At 41.7% G+C, this 21,134-nt stretch overlaps 2 protein-coding genes and 1 non-coding gene across 7 annotated transcripts in view; 2 read left to right on the forward strand and 1 right to left on the reverse strand.

Annotated features, from left to right (window-relative positions):
- Slc12a6 (solute carrier family 12 member 6) overlaps positions 1-11,604 on the forward strand; it is a 180,320-nt gene extending 168,716 nt beyond the window's left edge. For all 5 annotated transcript variants that reach the window (XM_045156375.1, XM_045156374.1, XM_045156376.1 and 2 more), the window contains one exon: positions 8,251-11,604. In XM_045156375.1, the coding sequence (XP_045012310.1) occupies positions 8,251-8,342 (92 nt within the window). In that variant the 3' untranslated portion in view covers positions 8,343-11,604. The remainder of the gene's footprint in view (positions 1-8,250) is intronic.
- Positions 11,427-20,682, reverse strand: Emc4 (ER membrane protein complex subunit 4). The gene is made up of 5 exons (XM_004672530.2): positions 20,514-20,682; positions 20,114-20,216; positions 12,492-12,645; positions 12,088-12,248; positions 11,427-11,858 (listed from the first exon to the last, which is right to left on the reverse strand). Exons 1-5 carry the CDS (start codon positions 20,597-20,599, stop codon positions 11,823-11,825), a joined length of 540 nt encoding a protein of 179 aa, XP_004672587.1. The 5' UTR covers positions 20,600-20,682; the 3' UTR covers positions 11,427-11,822.
- LOC123463068 lies at positions 16,229-16,335 on the forward strand. The gene has a single exon (XR_006638680.1). It is a non-coding gene; the product is annotated as a U6 spliceosomal RNA (small nuclear RNA).
- Positions 20,683-21,134: the final 452 nt, after the last annotated feature.

The raw sequence follows: 21,134 nt of genomic DNA on the forward strand, positions 1-21,134 counted from the left end.
TAGGCAAGTGTTAAGTGGTGAGATAGATTGATCTCTTTTTAAGGAAGTTGGAGTGGGGCAGTATGTATTCTCTCAGAACCCCCAAAAGATTTCTTGTGTGGTATAATATTTAGGGACTGTCCTAGAAATAGAACATGCATTTCATTTTGTTGTTTTTGTTATTTTCAGGATTTACCCACTTTGCAAAGTCTCCTTTTGGCTTGTCTGTTTGGTTTGCGGTAGGATCTCTCTTTTGCCCAGGCTGACCTGGAATTCACTATGTACTTTCAGGGTGGCCTCAAACTCGTGGCAGTCCTCCTACCTCTTCCCCCCAAGTGCTGGAATTAAAAGCTTGTGCCACTACACCTGGCAGGCCCATTCTTATGAACACCATTAAGGAAGTTATTTTATTTTGTTTAATTTTTTTAAATGATAATTTCCATAATTATAGACAATGAACCATAATAATTCCCTACCCCCTCACTTTCCCCTACACAGCGCCACTCTCTGTATCCTGTCTGTTGCAGTCAGGTTCACATTTGATAGAAATCACCCAACCAAGAGCAGCTTGTGGGAAAAGAGGTGTATTTTGGCCTACAAGCTTGATGGGGAAGCTCCATGATGGCAGGGAAAACAATGGCATGAGCAGAGAGTGTGTCAAACACTGGCAATGGGGAAACTGGCTATAACACCCATAAGCCCACCCCTCCAACAATACATTGCCTCCAGGAGGCATTAATTCTCAAATCTCCATCAGCTGGGAACCTAGCATTCAGAACACCTAAGTTTATGGGGGACACCTGAATCAAACCACCACATTCCGCCTCTGGCCCCCATAAACTTATATTGATAACCTGATGTAAAATACAATGCATTCAGTCCAACTTTAAAAGTCCCCAATCCCAATGATGTTCAAACATCCCTATAGTCCAAGTTCTTTTAACTGAGCCACAATACCAAAAAATCCCCCCCCCAAAAACCATGATGGCACAGAATAAGCATTCACGTGCAAAAGATGGCATTGAGCATAGCAAAGAAATACTCAAGCAATACATGATATAAACGGGAAACATCAAACTCTGTAGCTCCAAGTCCAACAACTCTAGCCAATGACAAATCTCCCAGGTTGATAATTCTAACCAGCAACAAGTCTCTGGCATTCCAATTCTGCCCCTCCAGCTAGGCTACTCACAGTCCTGGAAAACTTCATCAGGGCTGGCAGCTTTCCTTAGCAGCCATCTCATGGTCCCAGGATCTCCACTGGGTCTCCACTGCAATCCACGGTTCATCCTGATGGCCCCGTGGGGTCTCCATGCAGGCAACTAGCAAACCTGCTTCACACTTCCCATGACCATTTCCAAAACACAAGACCATGTTGCAAACTCAATGACCCTCTCTTTCTAGCATTTCTTATACTCCACAATACCAGGTAAAGTGCCAACTTGTTAACCCAGGGGGAATAAAGCAGACTTTGAAGAACAGGACACTCCTTGAGCACTCAGGCCCCTTCAAGAGTCTTCCTTCTTCCTGTTGCCTCAGTGCAGGTCATCTGAACCAATCTCAGAGGTTATAATCTCTCAAATGCAGCTCAATGGGCAGCAGTTTGTCCAAAGATTTTTCTTTCTGTACCATATCCTTCTGTTCATACCAGTTCATTTCTATGCAAACCAACCCTTCACAACTTCTCAGGACACGGGCATAAAAGCAAGCTTCTCACACAAACTGCTAGCCCAGCCCAAGCAAAGCTCTTTCTCAACCTCATAAGCCAAATCTCACACTCCATAGTTCTTACTGCATTTAGGTCTTTCAACTCTGACCAAAATAGTCCATCAAGCTGTACTTACAGCACTGCAAGGCATCTCTTAGGCTAAGTTTTCAAGTCCTTCCACATTCCTCTTGAAAATCAGATCCAAAAGGCCAAAGCCACACCGTCAGGTGTCCAGCAGCAATCCCACTCCTTGGTACCACTTTACTGTTGCAGTCAGGTTCAGCATTGCTGGTAGAAATCACCCAACCAAGAGTAGCTTGTGGGGAAAGAGCTTTATTTTGGCCAACAGGCTTTAAGGGGAAGCTCCATGATGGCAGGGGAAATGATGGCATGAGCAGAGGGCAGACATCACCCCCTGGCCAACATAAGGTAGACAATAGCAACAGCGGAGTGTGCCAAATACTGGCATGGGGAAACTGGCTATAACACCCATAAGCCCTAACAATACACCGCCTCCAGGAGGCTTTAATTTCCAATTGCCATCAGCTAGGGAACCTAGCATTCAGAACACCTAAGTTTATGGGGGACACCTGAATCAAACCACCACACTGTCCCCCTCTCAATTAGTCTATTTTGATGTCATCAACTTTCTTCATATTATGAGGGTCTTGTGTAGGTAGTGCTAGTCATTGCAAAGTCATGGATAGCAAGGCCATTTTGTGTTTGGAAGAGTACATTGTAAGCAGTCCTATACTTCCTTTTGGCCCTCACATTCTTTCCACCACCTCTTCTGCAATGGACCTTGAACCTTGAAAGGTGTGATAGAGATGTTTGAGTGCTGAATACTCCTGTATCACTTCTTGTTAACACTGTGGTGCCTTTTGAATCATCCCAGAGGTCACTGCCATCTAAAAAGAGAAGCTCCACTAATCAAAAGTGAGAGTAGTATTAATATATGGGTATGAACATTCCAAGAAGTGCTTACTGGGCAGTTTGGTGAGCATAATACAAGCATTTAGTCAGACAGCAGCAGGCATTACACCCCTAGTGCTCATGACTTCCTCTGTCATAGGTTTTCAATATCAAGACATGTGTTCCCTCCCATGGAGCAGGCCTCCAGTCCAATTGGAGAGCAGTTGGTTTCCCCCATAACAGACATGCCACTACTGCACTCATTGGCTCATTTGGCCTGGTTGGCCAAATCTAAGGCTTGCAGTGTCTGCTGCTGTTTCTCTCCACTGATTACTTCTCTCCCATAGACCTGCATGCAGCATCACTTTTTCCACCTTAGTATCAGCTGGTCTTCACAGAGGAGGTTTTTCAGCTCAGCTCCAGCAAGATTTCTCAGTGACCCTACAGCTCAATAATATGGAGTCTTCAGCAATAGGGTCTTACCATCTATTTCTGGTGCACCACTGTCCAAAAACATGTGTTTCCATTGGGCTTATTCATACCCTCTTAGACTTTGATTAATCCTACCCCACCCTTCCTTTACTCACTCTGTTCCCCTGACCTCACTTAGGCCATTCTACCCTCAGTAATCTGTTTGTCTACTTACATATATACAACACCATCTTCTTAAGTCTTCCCCTCTCCTCCATCACTTATAGCCCCTTTGTACTTTACTGGTCTCTGCTACCAGGTTTTATTCCAACTCACGTACAAGTCCAAACATTTGTAGCTAGAATCTACATATGACAGAGAACATGTAGCACTTGTCTTTCTGGGCTTGGGTTACCTCACTAAGTATAATCCTTTCCAGATCCATCCTTTTCCCTGAACACCAGGGCCTCTAGCTGCAGCAGATGTACTCCACATGTGCCACCTTGTGCATCTGCTTTCACATAGGTCCTGGGGAATCAAACCTGGGTCCTTTGGCTTTATAAGCAATTGCCTTAACCACTAAGCCATCTCCTCAGCCCTGTTTACCAAAATTTTGTTGAGAATTTTTGCACCTATGTTTACAAGGGAGATTGGTCTGTAATTTCTGTTCTTTTGCTCTGTCTGGTTTTGGTATCAGGATGATGCTGGCTCTGTAGAAGTTGTTTGGTAGTATTCTTTCCCTTTCTGTTTTATGGGTAAGTTTGAGAAGATTGTTATTCTTCCATGAAGGTCTGGGAAAATACACTAGTGAATCCATCTGGCCCTGGACTTTTTTAGTTGGGAGATTTTTTGTATGACTGCTTTGGTATCTGTACTTGGTATAGGTCTACCTAAACAGTTTATTAAATCATGATTTAATTTTGGTAGGTCATGTAAATCTAAGAAGTCATCCATTTCTTTCAGATTTTCAAACATAGTGGAATATATTCTTAGCTGTTCTGAATTATTTTGATATGTTTTAATGGTGCCTTCTTCATCCTTAATTCTATTGATTTGTGTCTCTTCTCTCTTTTAGTCAGATTTGCTAAGGGTTTATCAATCATGTTTATACTTTCAAAGAGCAAACTTTTGTCTCTTGATTTTTTTTCTGTTTGTTTCTATTTCATTATTTTCTGCCCTAATCTTTATTTCTTCCCACCTATAGATAGTGTCGGTCTCTTATGTAAAAGTGAGTTTCTTGGTAGCAACAAATAGAAGAGTCCTGCTTTTTTTTTTTTAATTTTTTTTTCTTTTATTTATTTGATAGCGACAGACACAGAGAGAAAGACAGATAGAGGGAGAGAGAGAGAGAATGGGCGCGCCAGGGCTTCCAGCCTCTGCAAACGAACTCCAGACGCGTGCGCCCCCTTGTGCATCTGGCTAACGTGGGACCTGGGGAACCGAGCCTCGAACCGGGGTCCTTAGGCTTCACAGGCAAGCGCTTAACCGCTAAGCCATCTCTCCAGCCCAAGTCCTGCTTTTTAACTCAGTCTCCCAGCCTGTGTCTTTTGGTTGAGGCATTGATATTAAGAGTTATTATTGAAAGTGTGTATTTATATGCTTGCCATTCTTATTTCATAGTTCTTCCAGTTTTACCTTTGCTCTCTTATAGTAACTAGTATTTGAGTATGGTTTATTTTTTTCCAGGTTCCTTAATGTGTGTGCTTTCTTTTCTCTTCAGCATGGACGATCCTTTCAAATGTTTTCTGTAGAGTTGGTTTAGTATTCATATATTCCCTTAGGCTGCTTTTGTTGTGGAATGTCCTGTTTCTCTATTTTATGGCTAGCTTTGCAGGATAAAGTAATCTTGGTTGACAGTTGTTATCTTTTAGAACTTGGAATGCATCATTCCAGGCCCTTCTGGCTTTTAAAGTTTGTGTTAAATAATCTGTTGTTATCCTGATGGGCTTGCCTGTGTATGTGACTTCCTTTTTCTAACTGCTTTCAATACAGTTTGTGTGTTTTGTAGTTTAATTTTATATGGCAGTGAAGGTTATTTCCTTATTTTGTGTTTGGTGTTCTAAAAGCTTCCTTTATCTGGATTGGCATCTCTTTCCCTATTTGGGGGAAATTTCCTGCTATGATTTTGTTGAAAATACCTATTATGCCTTTGGAGTGAAATTCTACTATGCCCTGAATTCTTATGTTTGATCTCTTCATAGTGTCTTGAAATTCCCATTCATGCCTTCCTATTAGCTTGTCTTTCTCTGCGTTGGACTGTATTAGATCTGCCACTTGGTCTTCTAGTTTACATATTCTGTCCTCTCCTTCATCCATTCCACTCATGAGACTTCAACAGAGCTTTCTATTTGACTTACTGTTTTTCATTTCTGGTATTCCTGATTGGTATTTTGTTTCATTGTTTCTATTTTCTTACTCATGTCTTGTATTGACCTCCTTATTTCATTAAGTTGGTTTCTTGTGTTCTCTTGGGATGCCTTCAGGAGTTTGTTTTTTGATTCCTTTGAGCATAGATATAATTGTTTTTTATTTTTAAATCTTTGACAGGTATTTCATCTAAAGCAGTCTCGCTGGAGGTCATTTCTGATGGAATTATAATTTTTGGTTGAATTGTTGTGTCTTGATTTTTTGTTTCTTTATTATACTGTAGAGATATTTGCTTCTTGAGTTAATTTGATGCTTGGGTTTTCTAATTATCTACAGTAAATCCAACTTTTTGTATCTGTATATATATGTAAATCTAACTTTATGTATCTTCAGGATAGGCATTTAAAGTGCCAGGTGTGGCTCTTATGTTACTCCCAGAGTAATAGCAGAAGTGACAGTTTGCCTGGTATTCAAGTATTCTGGTAGGCTGGTTGGAGAAAATTACTAATAGATTGTAAAATTCAACTGAGCAATATGCACATTCAGTCAAACCAGTGCAGTATTTATGCAAGACTGAGGATTAAAACAAACAGATGATCTAATAAAGCCAAAGTCCCGTAGGTTGCCCCACACCCTTAATACTTTCAACTGGGAGACTGAGATTTTTGGTTTGAAATGGGTTCCAGGTCAGCCTGGGGGTTAGACCCTGCCCCAAAAAATGAGTACCTATAAATCAGGAAATGCCAAAGGCAACGATAGTCAATACCAAAATACAGCTTATTTAGCTGGGCATGGTGGTGCACACCTTTAATCCCAGCACTGAGGAGGCAGAGGTAGGAGTATTGCTGTGAGTTCAAGGCCACCCTGAGACTACATAGTGAATTCCAGATCAACCTGAGCTACAGCAAGACCCTATCTCAGAAAAAAAAAAAAAAATACAGCTTATTTGAGAATGGTAAAGCCAATTAAGAATATATATATACACACATACATTCATACATACATACATACATACATACATTTTTTTTTCTATTTATTTGAGAAAGAGGCAGAGAGAGGGGAGTAGAGAGAGAATGGATGTGCCAGGGCATCCAGCCACTGCAAACAAACTCCGGACACATGCGCCACCTTGTGCATCCAACTTATATGGGTCCTAGGGAATGGAACCTGGGTCCTTTGGCCTTGCAGGCAAGCACCTTAACTGCTAAGCCATTTCCCCAGCCCCCAATTAAGAATATATCAATCAAAGAGCCTGGCATGGTGGCGCACACCTTTAATTCCAGCACTTGGTAGGCAGAGGTACCCTACCTTGAAAAAGAAAAAAATGTATCAATTAGATCTAACCCATAACCTGCCCTGACATCAAAGGTGAGATTAGCACTTTCAGTGCAGGTCTTTGTACCTGTCTTTGCCTAAGTAGGTACTATTACTACCTTTTGGAATGATTTCCAATCTCACCAATACTAAGTGCCCACTTCGGTCCCTGTTTGTTGCACTGTGAATTTGGTTAGGCTGCTTGGTTCGCTGGATCTGGTATTCTGATTGGCTGTGGTGGATGCTGTGTTGCCAGGGTGTGAATAAGTTCTTTGGTGGTTTGAGTCAATGGCAGATGAGGGAAGGGAGGTTGTGCAGGGTGCCTGGAGTTGTTCAGGATCTGTTCAGCTGGTCCACTTTGTGATCAACTAAAGCAGCTGCTCAGCTGGTCCCTGCTGTCTTCCCCTTCTGGTTTCTTGACTTTTCCAGGAGGCTGGTTTGAGTGGAAAATCCCTTTGCCTGGCTTCTCCTGTGGCTCTGAACAGCACCAGGCCAGTTGCATGCATGGTTTGGGGCCACAGGCACTGTGACAGAGGCTGCTTTTGTGCTTCCTGCTTGCTAGAAGTCCTCGATCTCATTTCTCTGCTATGATTTATAATTCCTTATACATCTTCACTTTTTGGTAGAAGGGTGTATTTTGCTATTTTTCTGCTTATTTACCCCCCTTAAGCTGCCACTCTGAAGTCCCTAAGTAAGTTTTTTAAACATCGCAAAAACAATATTGTTGGGACCCTGTGTGGTGGACACACACCTTTAACCCAAGCACTCAGGAGACAGAAGAGGATTGTTAGGAGTTCAAGGCCAGCCTGAGCTAGAGATTCTACTTTGAAAATTTTTGGCAGGAAATTTTGATGAACAGTTTCACTTAGAAATTATGTGAGTGCTTTTTAGGGGTCTTTTAAACCACCACTTATTTTTTGACATTTTGTCATTTAGAGTAGCATATTTTCCTTGTTTTTGTTGTCTTTTTGTTTGTTTTGCTTTCTTGAGTTAGGGTCTCACTCTACCCAGTCTGACCTGGAATTCACTCTGTTGTCTCAGGGTAGCCTTGAACACACAGTTATCCTTTTCCCTCTGCCTCCTGAGTGCTGGAAGTTTCCCCATTTTTCACTAACATTTAGAATAACAAATGAGACTCATGTTACAAATGCAGAGTACCTAGGTCTGTGGATTACTTCACAGGGATAAAATTGAATACTGCTAGGTGGTGGTACATTCTATAATCCCACATACTCAAGAGACTGAAGCAGTACCATAAGTTCAAGGCCTGCTTGGGCAACTTAATGAGACTATTTCAAAACCTTAAATATATAAACCAAAGCCAGTGACATAGCTTATGGTAGGGTGTTTGCCTAATATGAACATAGCCCTAGGTTCAATCCCCAGTACTGCTGGCTGAATGAAGAATGAATGAAATCCAAAGTTCCAATTTTTTCTATTCTGAGTATAGTTAAAAGGATCATCCTGAGCTTATAGTTTTATGATTAGATAAACTCAGGTTATTGGTGACAGGTTGTAAGGTATATTCTGCTTGTTTGTTTCCTTGACAACTTCTGAAGACATGGAATTCCTAGAAGTGCTCACCGAGGGATTAGAGCGAGTCCTCCTTGTTCGGGGTGGTGGCAGTGAAGTGATCACCATTTATTCATAATCAGTTCCTGAAAGATTCTGCTTGGTCTCATCTTTCCTAAAAGGCTTTCATTGTTCATGGAAATGACAGCTCTTTTCTACCACTACCAGTCTGCTAGAGGCCTGTGTTCTATAAATATCACACTGAACTCTGTTCAGCTGAGCCCCAAGTACTTACATAGAAGAGTTAAAATAGATCTGGCCTTGGCTACCATTCCTACCAGGAGAAACAAATATTCCCTAACATCAGAAGAATGGTCAAACCCTAAAAGCCATTTTGGTACCAAGTGGCAAATCAAGACCTAACTAGGCCAATGGGAATACTTCAGCATTGCTAAAGATAGTGACTTTACACAAGGGATGACAGCAATTCAACTAAAAAACAAAATAAGTACCTATCCAACTCTGGAGATGAATCTCAGAAGCCATGGTTTATTGATGGCATCAGAAGGGTAACAGCCAGTCAACCTCACCTTAGTAAAGAGTTGATAGTCAATTAGATGAGGGGCCTAATATCTTTATGGAGCTAGGGTGCTAATGTAAAAAACCTAAGATATGGATGAAGCCTCAACTTCCTTTAAAAACAGATTTCCCAGCTGGGCTTGGTGGTGCACACCTTTAATCCCAGCATTTGGGAGGCAGAGGTAGGAGGACTGCTTTGAGTTCCGAGGCCACCCTGATATTCCAGAGTGAATTCTAGGTCAGCCTGGGCTAGAGCAAGACCCTACCTCGAAAAATAAAAACAAAAAACAGATTTCCCAAATACCAGGCTTAAGTATACTTAAGTGTATACTTAAGCTGTTTATTTCTCTTAAAACCCATTTTGAGCTGGGTGAAGTAGAAGGATCACTTGGGAGTTTGAGGCAAGTCTGGGTTACAGAGTGAGTTCTAGGCCAGCCTGGGCTACAGTGAAAGCCTGCCTCAAAAAAAGAAAAAAAAATTCATGCAGCAATTATATCACAGGTGGTGTTACTATGGGGATTGTTGATTGAGAGGTTAATACTTACTTCAGGTTCTTTTCAAATGGCTGGACTAAGGGAATTCTAAAGAGTACTTATTAAGATCCACTGAAATAAAGCCAGTGATTACCTGCGTCACACAAAGCAAACAAGATGCTCTATGTTAACCAATAGGTACTGTTTATTTTTGTGCCTGGAATTAGTAGGCACAGGTCAAAAGATCATAAGAAACAACCACTAAGAAGGTTGACTATAACCATGCTCGGAAAGTTTTAGAACATCTTTATTTTGTTTTGATTTGAGGCAGGGTCTCTCTCTCTCTCTGTAGGCCAGGTTGGGTTCCAAGTCACAGTGATTTTCCTACCTCAGCCACCAGAGTGCTGGGATTCAAGGTGTATATCATAATGCTGGACATTGTAGAACATCTTTTAAAGGGGAGATTTTGCAGTGGAATTAAGTTCTAGTCGTACCCTTCCCACAGTGCCATAGTTAACATGCTGCTCCTAAACTGCTTAAAGTGGCAAATTGGCATTAGCCTGATTCAAGAAACACATTTCACAAGAACTCTGTGGCCTCATTTCCAAAGCCATATAAGCCTGACTCACTCACCTGAATGTCCCAATTTTATTCTCCATCCTGACTGTAGAAACATGGCTCCGAACTAAGTGGTTACCCAAGCCAATGATCTGTTTTTGTTTCAGAAAGCTCTAAATGTGCCAAGGAAATTTATGCAAGCTCTGCTTATTTACTAATCACAAACACCTGACTTACAAGGCATAGGAATACTACTTTTGTGTCTCAGCAGTAATTTCAAGTGTGTGAAATCATTTCTTGTACAAGATAGCTATTTAAAAAACTGTCTTCTTACCTACATTCATGGCTACTTTAAAACTACCCTGTATTAACCAGGCATAGTGGCACACGCCTTTAATCCCAGCACTCAGGAGGCAGAGGGAGGTAGTAGGATCACTGTGAATTCAAGGCCAGCTTGGGAACAGAGTGAGTTCCAGGTTAGCCTGGCCTAGGCTGAGACTGTACCTTGGGGGAGGGGAAAAAAAGTAACTACCCTTTATCAATGATAACTAGTGCTGCCTTCTTTGGTTATGATAGGATATGGAATTCATTAACCCAGAGAGACAAGAAAATGCTTCAGAAGCCATTTTGATGTGGTCCCTTTGCTCTTTCAACTCCAGGCCCCTAAAGGTAGCAAAGCAGATAGGATACTGAATCTTTTCTACTTCATCCTGCAGAGGATAGAAACTGTGTTTACAACTCCTGTTGCAAAGCTGAGTATAGAATAATGGGTTAGGTTCTCTGCAACCCATTCTGGAAAGGTAGCCTGCCCAAGAATTACCCAGCCTATACATTTACCCAAAATGATAGATATTTCTCCATATAGGACAGAAAATAAGGTTAATTTTAGAAGGGCTGTTTGTGATTGGAACTCTGTAAGAACCTCTTAAAGGGATAAGGGAACTAATGGTTATTAATGTAGTCATTACTTCAGTCCCCAAAATACAAAATCACTGTTACATTTAAAAAAAAATGGTTATCAGGCCACATTTGTACTCATCTCCGTCTAGCGCATTTCATATCTATGTACTGTGTATGTCATTTGTCTGCAAAGTATGATCTCTTAATCACTGCAAATAAAGCAATACTGAAAACTTATGAGAGAAGATGCACCTTAGGGGAAGGGGCTTTATGTTTCAAGAGAAAAAAAGAAAGACCTTCTCCTGCCTTCTGAATGAGACCCAGCTTTTGTCTTACCTATGACGTTCAGGGCAGGTTATGGCAATACACATTCTCTGGCCCTCTGCCTTTGGCAGCAGTCATAAAAGCTGGAGGTTGAACTGCAGAATCTGCTTGACAGGTGCCAGCTTCCTCTAGGCAGGGGAAAGGTTACTGCTCTTATCTTCTGTTGCCTACATTACTTGTGGCCCCAAGGATCCCACCAATCCTTATTCCCCCTAAATGCTAGAGATTCCTTATTGTGGGTATTAAAATAAGTTACACTATAAGCATACTTTTCTGCTTTTCTGGTCTTTCTTTTCATCATGTACAATTTTGAATCTGGCATTAGTTTCTTACATTTTCCAAGCGTGTGTGCTTATGCTAAATAGAAGTGAAATGTCAAATAAAGCAGATTTAAGGGGAACTTGTGCAACTTTTTAAGCATTGTTCTCAACCATTTAATTTATTCAGAGATGCTGCTATGGTTCTTGGTTTAGCAGTTACCATCCTTTTGTTTACGTAGTGTCATGGTTTTATTTGTTGTTTTGCTCTGTATTGGAAACATAAATAAAGTTTTCTACATTATTTTCAGTCAGGAGTTCTGGTATAGTTTCTTTGTAGTAATATCCACATTGTCCTCTAGGATCTATTTCCTCACCATGAAGAAAAGTGAGCTTTTTGGTTCTTTTCAGTTTAAGTGATTATGTTAAAAGTGAGTATACTTAAGAGACACTGGGTAAGCTTAAACAGGATGTAAATGAAGCTCATATCCTTGGGTAGTAGGTACTTCTTTCACTTCTTTCTTGGATTCACAAAAGTAATCCTCCTCCACTGAATTCCATTCTCTGAAAGAAGAAATGGTAAAAAGGTGAGTGGTAAATGAGTATGGAATAAGTTCTTTGGTCAGTTACTTAATTACAACCTTTACCTGCCATACCTTACAACTTCCAAACTCCTGACGCTTTAATTACTCAAGAAAAAACTCTTAATACTACTCTAATTCCCTACCGTCAAATGAGCCAGGTATTCACTATACATTACAAATGCCTGAATTCAGCTCTTATTTAACCTTACCTCAGGTGGCTCAATGAAGGCTAGCCAATCTGATGCATGTGTCGGCAACAGTCCCATGGACTGACACTTGTAAACAGCCAATGCCAACCCCATCAGGTTTCCAATTAGATAGACCAAACCCTGAAGAAACTTCTGGCTTGAACTCTCCAGCATCTTGAAAGCTGTTGAGATAGCAGAAGCTGTCAAAACTCTTCTTCCCTCAATACAGTAAAATCAGCCATTTATCTAGACAGACCCAAAGTAAGATAGCAAATAGGATCACTAATCATAATGAGCAACTTTTTTCTCCCATACTACCTCGACCACCACCCTACATAACTATACCTCCACCCTGCATATCCTAGCCAAGAATTTGCTTCAGTTTCTAAAACTCAGAGATGAGTTATGGTTTTAAGAATACTTACTGGCTGAAATGGCCATTAGTGCCTGGATGGGTCTCCAGGCCATCATACACACCATCATAGTAGGGAAGATGGAAATGGTATTGCCTGCCATGTACATGATGAAGAGGTTCATGGGAATCTGCTTGAGGGGACCCAAGGCAATATCCCAGCAGCGCTAAAACAAACACAAGGTTTTAATTTCTGGTCACTGTCCCTCTGTCCCACATTTACTGTATTACTGAAGCTAAAGTCAAAGGAACAGAATTCCCAATTCCCTGCTTCTTACTAAGCTGACTGCTCAATTCCACCACCTTTCTCTTCATCTTGCCACAGCTAGCTCTACTTTTGTCAATGATAAGGCAGCTTTACCATCTGTTACACTTTGCCCCTACACACTTTCCAGATATCCTTTTGTTGTTTTCTTGCTTTTGTCATTATACTCCTCCATAATTGTCCATTCTATAACTGTAAACAATAGTTAAACCTACACACTAGATTAGCATGCCTCAATCAAAATTAGTAGAACTACACAGTAAGACATAGATTTTAATAACATAAACACAGACTGGAGAAATAGCTTAGTCAATAAAGAGCCTGCCTTGCAAGCATAAGGACATGACTTTGATCCCCAGTACCCATGTTTAAGGGCATGGTGATGTGTGCCTATAATCCACTGGAGAGGTAGAAAAAAGATCCCTGGGACTCACTGACTAGCTAGTCTACCTACTGGGTGACCTCCAGGCCAATGGAAACCCTGTCTCAAAAGAGATGGGCAGTGTTTCTGATGATGGCACCCAAGGTTGACTAGCCTAAACACACACACACACCACATGCATAAAAAACAAAAACCTAAATCTGTATGTAAAGTACTATACTCAATAATTGAAGAATTCATATATATATATCAGAACAGTTGAACATTTAGCCATGTAGAAAATGTCAGTCTCAAAATATTCAAAGCATGTTCTGACACAATGCAATTAAGCTACAAATATAAAGGACAACTAGACAATCCCATTTGGGGGATGGAGAGACTGCTCAGTGGTTAAAGGCATTTGCTTGCAAAGCCTGACAGCTGGGGTTCAGATTCCTAGTACTCATGTAAAGCCAAATGCACAACATAGTATATGTGTCTGGAGTTCATTTGCAGTGGCAGAAGACCCCGGCATGCCCATACACATGTACACATACATACACAAAACATTCTTCTCTCTGCTTGAAAATAAATAATAAATATTTTAAAAGAAAGAAAGAAAGAAAATCCCTTTGGGGGACTAGCACTTGCTTGCAATTCCTGATGGCCTAGGTTCAATTCCCTAGTACCCACATAAAGCCAGTTGTACAAACTGGTGCATGCATCTGAAGTGTTCTTCTCCCGACCCCCTCTCTGCTTCCAAATAATATTTAAAAGGAAATCCCATTTGGAAATTAACAAATGTATTCTAACCCATAAGTGAAAGAATTCCAATGAAAAATACTGTTAATTGACAACAAAAATACCAAATAAAAATTTGTGGGATACACACAGAGCCTTGAGATCTATTTTTATTATTAATTTTTTTTGTTTGTTTTTGTTTTCTGAGGTAGGGTCTCACTGTGGCTCAGGATGACCTGGAATTCACTATGTAGTCTCAGGGTGGCCTTGAACTCATGGCACAAGTCCTCCTACCTCTGCCTCCCAAGTGCTGAGACTAAAGGCATGTGCCGCCACATCTGACTTGTTTTTGTTTGGTTAGGTTTTTGGCTTTTTTTTTTTTTTTACAGTAGGGTCTCAGTCTAGCTTAGGCTGACCTAGAATTCACTATGTAGTCTCAGGGTTGCCTCAAACTTCAGTGATCCTCCTGCCTCTACCTCCCAAGTGCTAGGACTAAAGGCATGCATCACCACGCCCAGCTGTTTTTGTATTTTTTGAGACAAGGTTTTCTAGCCCAGGCTAGCCTCCAATTTAAGATCCTCCTGCCTCAGCCTCCCAACTGATAGGATTATAAAAATGGAACATACCCAGCTAGAAATTTATCATCTTTACATATTTGAAGACTCAGTATCCATTTCAACCAAGCAAGCAAAAGAAACTAAGCTCAGTAGATTGTGAAAAGAAAGCAAAAATGAGGGAATTGGGGCTGGAGAGATGACTCAGCAGTTGAGGCTGTGGCCTACAAAGCCTAACCTGGTTTTGAGTCCCCAGTATTCAAAGCCAGATGCACAAAGTGATGCATGCATCTAGAGTTTGTTTACAGCAGCTAGAGGCCCTGAAGCACCCATTCATATTCTCTCTCTGCTTAAAAAAAAAATGTTTTAAATGAGAGTATTAAATTCATAATGAAATAGAATCAAAGATAAAGTTGTTCTTTTGGATGAAGCTGATGAGGAAAAAAGGGAGAACACAAGTATTCACCATTCAGAAGGTAGGAAAAGGGACACACCTCTACAGATCTAGCAGATACTGAAATGACTATATTAACAACTTTACACATCTGAAAATTTATAAAATGGATAAATTCTTAGAAAGAAAAAAGCATGACTTAGACAAATGGCATCAGGAATAAAAATCATGGCTGTGAAGATGGCTCAGTGGTTAAAGGTGCTTATTTGCAAAGCATAACAGTTCAATTCCCCATTTTTTTTTGTAGTGGCAAGAGGCCCTGGCAGGCCCATTCCCTCTCTTAATCTCTTTATAATTTTTTCTTTAAAAGTTTTTTTGTATTTTTATTTATTTATTTGAGAGTGACAGACAGAGAAAGAGGCAGAGAGAGAGAGAGAATGGGTGTGCCAGGGCCTCCAGGCACTGCAAACAAACTCCAGACGTGTGTGCCCCCTTGTGCATCTGGCTAACATGGGTCCTGGGGAATCAAGCCTCAAACCAGGGTCCTTAGGCTTCACAGGCAAGTGCTTAACTGCTAAGCCATCTCTCCAGCCCTTTATAATTCTTTCTTTTTATCTCCCTTTTTACTTGCTATTTGCAAATCAATTTTTTAAAAAATTAAAAAGGGGCTGGAGAGGTGGCTTAGCAGTTAAAGTGCTTGCCTGTAAAGCCAAAGGACCCACGTAAGGTAAGCCAGATGGCACATGTATCTGGGGTTTGTGTGCAGAGGCTGAAGGCCCGGGCACATGTGTGCTCTATCTCAAATAAATAAAAATTAAAAAAGAAATTTAAAGAAACAGTCATGTGTGGTGATGTATGCCTTGAATCCCAGCACATGGGAGGCAGAGAGGTAGGATCACGGTGAGTTCAAGGCCAATCTAGGACTACATAGTGAACTCCAGCTTAGCCTCGGATAGAGCAAGATCCTACCTTGAAAGACCAAACCAAAAAAAAAAAAAAAAAAAATAGGAAGAAAGATGATCCCATCATAGTTAATGAAGCTATTAAATTTAGATAGCTTTCCTTGGCAAAATCTAGTCAACTAAAAAAATGCTAAGTAGTAGTTTCTGGACTGATTAACACCTTAATCATTGTATTAGAGAAGACTAAACTGTTCCATCACAGCATTTCTGGAAAATGCCCTTGCAAGTCAATAGCCATTATCAAGAGTCTCTCATGGCTAACTGACCATGTGAGGGTCTCAATTTCTGCCTCAGCTTCTCTCTGCCTGGGTTAGTCTACGGAGTCTGGCACCCCATTGTACTCTCAACTCAATAGCCAACATCTCAATCTTGTTCCCCAACAAAATCAGTAAAAATAAACAAGAAATCATTACTTTGGTTAAAAAAAAAAAAAGCTAATCTTACATAAACTCTTCTAGAAAATAAGTATTCTAGTGCTCGCTTCAGCAGCACATATACTAAAATTGGAACGATACAGAGAAGATTAGCATGGCCCCTGCGCAAGGATGACACGCAAATTCGTGAAGCGTTCCATATAAAAAGAAAAGAAAATAAAATAAGTATTCTAGAGCTGGAGAGACAGCTTAGCAGTTAAGGCACTGGCCTGCTAAGCTAAAGGATTCAGGTTCATTTGCCCAATACCATATAAGCACAGGGTGACACGTGCATCTGGAGTTTGTTTGCAGCAGCTGGAGGCCCTGGCACACCCATTCTTTCTCCCCTTCTCTTCCTCCCTCCCTCTCTCTCAAATAAAATTAAATAAATGTACCAAAGGATGCATTTAAAAAAAATAGTATTCTGGGCTGGAGAAATAGCTTAGCAGTTAAAGTGCTTGCCTGTGAAGCCTCAGGACCCTGGTTTGAGGCTTAATTCCCCAGGACCCACATTAGCCAGATGCACAAGGGGGTACACACATGTCTGGAGTTCGTTTGCAGTGGCTGGAGGCCCTGGCACGCCCATTCTCATTCTCTCTCCCTCTTTCTCTCTCGGTCTTGCTCTCAAATAAATAAAAAAATCTTAAAAATAAATAAATAGTATTCTACAACTCATAAGGCCCCACAGGACATTGTGAGAAAAGCTTATAGAAACATCTTGTGAATCTAGCTGGATGTGGTGGCACACACCTTTAATCGCAGCACTCAGAAGGCAGAGGTAGGATTGCCATGAGTTTGAGGCCACCCTGAGACTAGATAATGAAAAAAAAAAAAAATCTAAACATAAACATCTAAAAGTGTATCTTTCCATATAAAGACAATATACAATAATCTATTTGGCTTACATTAAAAAATAAACAGCACAGCCGGGCATGGTGGCACACACCTTTAATCCCAGCACTCGGGAGGCAGAGGTAGGAGGATCACCATGAGTTCAAGGCCACCCTGAGACTCCATAATGAATTCCAGGTCAGCCTGGGCTAGAGTGAGACCCTACCTCAAAAAAACCAAAATAAATAAAAAAAATAAACAAACAGCAGGCTGGAGAGATAGATAGCTTAGTGGTTAAGATGCTTGCCTGAGAAGCCTAAAGACCCATGTTCAACTCTCCAGGTCCCACATAAACCAGAAGGCACAAGGTCGTACATGTGCACAAGGTGGCACACCCATGTGGAGTTTGATTGCAGTGGCTGGAAGCCTTGGTGTGCCAATTCTCTCATTAAAAAAATTACAAAAGATTGTGCCAATTCTCTCATTAAAATTCTAAATCTCTCTCTACTTACAAATAAAAGTCTTTTTATACTAGGGAGTGGTGGTACACACCTTTAATCTTAGCACTCAGGAGGCTAGAAAGATCACTGTGAGTTCAAGGTCAGCCTTGGCTAGAGTGAGGCCCTACCCTGGGGAAAAAAAAAAAACCAAAAAATAAAAATCATGCCATTTAATATAAATTTACCATTATATTTTGATATACTAAAATGAAAAATTATAGGATAATACTTGTCATTTTCATGTTGTAAAAACTGCATTCCATAGCAAAGATCATGTACTAAGATGAAGTGTATGAGAGAAGTTTGAAAAGGAAAGAAAACATACTCCTACAGCACTTCTGCTGTACAGATTTGCTCTTATGGGGCTTACAAGAGTGATGAGGCAAGGGCTGGAGAGATGCCTCCATGGTTAATGGCACTTGCTTGCAAAGCCTGCTCAGCCCACATTCAGTTTCCCAGCAAGACACAAAAAGTGGTACAAGCACCTGGCAGTCTGCTTGCACTGGCAAGAGACTATGGATGTCCAAACACATACATACACACGTGCAAATAATTTTTTGCTAAGTCAGATGCTGAACAACAAAATAAATGTCATATGATATGTTGTGAATATATAACACATGTCATATATTCATAAAATATACAATATGGAGAAAAATTTTAAACCCATGGGACAGGGAATTCCATGAGTGATGGAAGAAAGTAACATGTAAGAGGAAGAAGATTCAAGGAACAGAGAAGAACAAATATAAAAAACCTGGGATGGGAACCTGTCTGGCATCTTTAAGGAGCATCAAGGAAGCCATTTTGCCTAGAATGCAGTCAACTAATGAAAACATAGTAAGAAGCAGGACATGGTGGCACATGCCTTTAACACCAGCACTTGGGAGGCAGAGGTAGGATTACTTTGAGTTCAAAGCCACCCTGAGACTATGTAGTGAATTCCAGGTCAGCCTGGGTTAGAGTAAGACCCTACCTCGGAAAGAAAAAAAAAAGACAAAGCAAAAATAGTAGGAAATAAAGTCCAAGAGGTTACAAGGAGCTTGACTGGTACAGATATAGGTAAAACATTCTCAAGACCTGGGCTTTTATGCTGAATGGAAGAAGGTATGACTTTGAATAAGAATGATTGACTGCTGTGCTGGGAATAGACCAGGGGGCAATGCAGAAGTAGCTAGGCCAGTTAGATTTTTTTTTTTTTTAAGGTAGGGGCTTACTCTATCCCAGGCTGACCTCCTTAAACTCACAATGATCCTCCTACTGTTGCCTCCCAAGTGCTGGAATTAAAGGCATTCACCACCATGCCTGGCATTAAAACCAGTTAGAATTCTACTGCAGCAAGTGATACAAGGAATCTTTGGGGATTGAATACAGGTTTGTTCAAGATTAGTGGTCTCATAGGATTACACAGCTAAAGCTCATCAAACTGTACCTTTTTAAATTAGAGGTTCCTACGAAAGGCAATTTGCCTCCTGAGCAACATTTGATAATGGAAATATTTTTGCTTATTAAGGGAGGACACTTGGTTTCTTAATGGGTAGAAATCAGGAATACCAAGTGTCTTCAAGTACACAGCCCCAAATATCAACAATGCCCAGGCTGAGAAGTCATGTTTTAGTTGAATACTGTTACTGTACATAAACTACACCTCAGTAGAATGGAGAGATAACACAGGAGTATTTAAATGTCTGTTGCAAAAATCTGGGTCCAGAATGGTAATTGGGGTAGACACAATAGGTGAAGACAGCAATAATAAACAATGGTAGGATTTGGGTGTGTTGAAAGTAAAACCAACAGAATATCCTGGCAAACAATATGTGGCGTCAGGGAACTAGAATAGAAAATGGCAACTTCAACTACAGGGCGTTGCTATTAAATCATTTTCAGCCTACTTCCTTGTAATGTTATATCGTTTCAATTTTTTTGTTTTTCGATGGTTTCACTCTAGCTCTGGCCGACCTGGAATTCACTATGTAGTATCAAGGTGGTCTCAAACTCACGGAGATCCTCCAACCTCTGCCTCCCAAGTGCTCGGATAAAAGGTTGGCACCACCACGCCTGGCTCTGCAATTTTTAAAAATGCAGAGAGTGGGAGACAGTGAGTATAGGCATGCAACGACCTGATGCCTCTGCAAATGAACTCCAAGTGCATGCACCACTTTGTCATTTGGCTTTATGTGCGCGCAGGAGAACTGAACTCGGGCTGACCAGCTTTGCAAGCAAGTGCCTTCATCCACTGTGCCATCTCCCCAGCCCACAATTTTTTTGTCTGTTTTTGTTTTCTTGAGGCAGGATCTCACTCCATCCCAGGATGACTTGGAACTCACTTTCTAGTCCCAGGCTGGTCTGGAACTCACAGCCATCCTCCTACCACAGCTTCCTGTGTGGGAAGATTAATGGTGTGCACCAGCACGCCCAGCTATAAGTCTTTTTTTTTTTTTTTCAGTTATTTCTCACTTTTGGAGCTGATATGTGAGCTACTGTAAAACGAATCTAAGCAGTTTAGTTCTCAATCATTAAGGTGAGAGCTCTCTATACAGTACGCTAACCAGGTGAGGAAAGTGGGTAAGACTGACCCTAGGCCACATAACACCTATACTCTATACCCCTGTACCTTCTCCACCAGGATTCGGTCAGTCTCTTGCACACTGGTATCAGGCACTTGTTTGTCCAAGTAACCGACTGGATACAGTGAGTCTCCCTGTCCACTGCGGCCCCTAAAGAACCAAACCAAATCAAGATATTAAAGCTGCAGTTTCCCAAAGTTTATATCACACATTTCCTGGTACGATACCCAGATGCTCGGTTTAGACTGTCATGGGCTCGTCAGTCCCTTAATTATTAGGACCTTTGAAATAAACACTCTTAGGGATGAGTAAACTCCGAGGCGGAGAACCTGTCACCTTCCCGGTGACGTCTGCGTGCCACCCACCCGAGTTCCGCCTGAGGCTCGGGTTCGATGCGTCCGGCTGCTCCGGGGCGAAAGCTGCCATGTTCTCCACGTGGGTGCTTACCTGCTGCCTCCTCCCGGCCCGCTCAGCTCGATGGCCCACTTGAACCGCCGGCCTCGGTTGGCCACCAGGCCGCCCTGGGCTGTCATGACCACAGACTCCGCTAGAGCTGCCGAGGCCCTGACACTGCCCGCACCGCCACAGGCCCGGCCGCCCTCAGGTCCGCGGCTGCGCTCCACGCGCGCACTTCCGGCGCGTGGGTACGACGTCATCGCCGTCGCCCCGGAAGTTTACTGTCGAGTGACCTAAAGAGCAAGCCCCGGGCATTCACAGGTGCTTGAGTGCCCACGTTGTCGCCCCGGGTTCGATCCCCGCACCCACGTAAAGGCGGATGCACAGGGCGAGCACGAAGTAGCAGTGCCGAGTGCTGCTGTCTGATCAGACCTGTTGTTTTCCCTGGTCCGGCCTGCGCTTTATGGAGTACGACGCCCTGCTGCGTTAGGAACTGGACCCACAGGAGCAAGAAACAAATCCTCACCTTAAAGCCTGGCTTTGGCAACCTGAGCGAGTTATTTACTAGCTTCCAAGAACTGCATGTTCACGTGGTCACACCTATGTGTTTCTTTTATTTAATTCGCAAAGTAAGCGTGCGAGGCAGACTCCTAACCCCATCTTCACAAAGTG

The sequence above is a fragment of the Jaculus jaculus genome, chromosome 8 (genome assembly GCF_020740685.1).
Source record: "Jaculus jaculus isolate mJacJac1 chromosome 8, mJacJac1.mat.Y.cur, whole genome shotgun sequence".
Lineage (NCBI taxonomy): Eukaryota > Metazoa > Chordata > Mammalia > Rodentia > Dipodidae > Jaculus > Jaculus jaculus.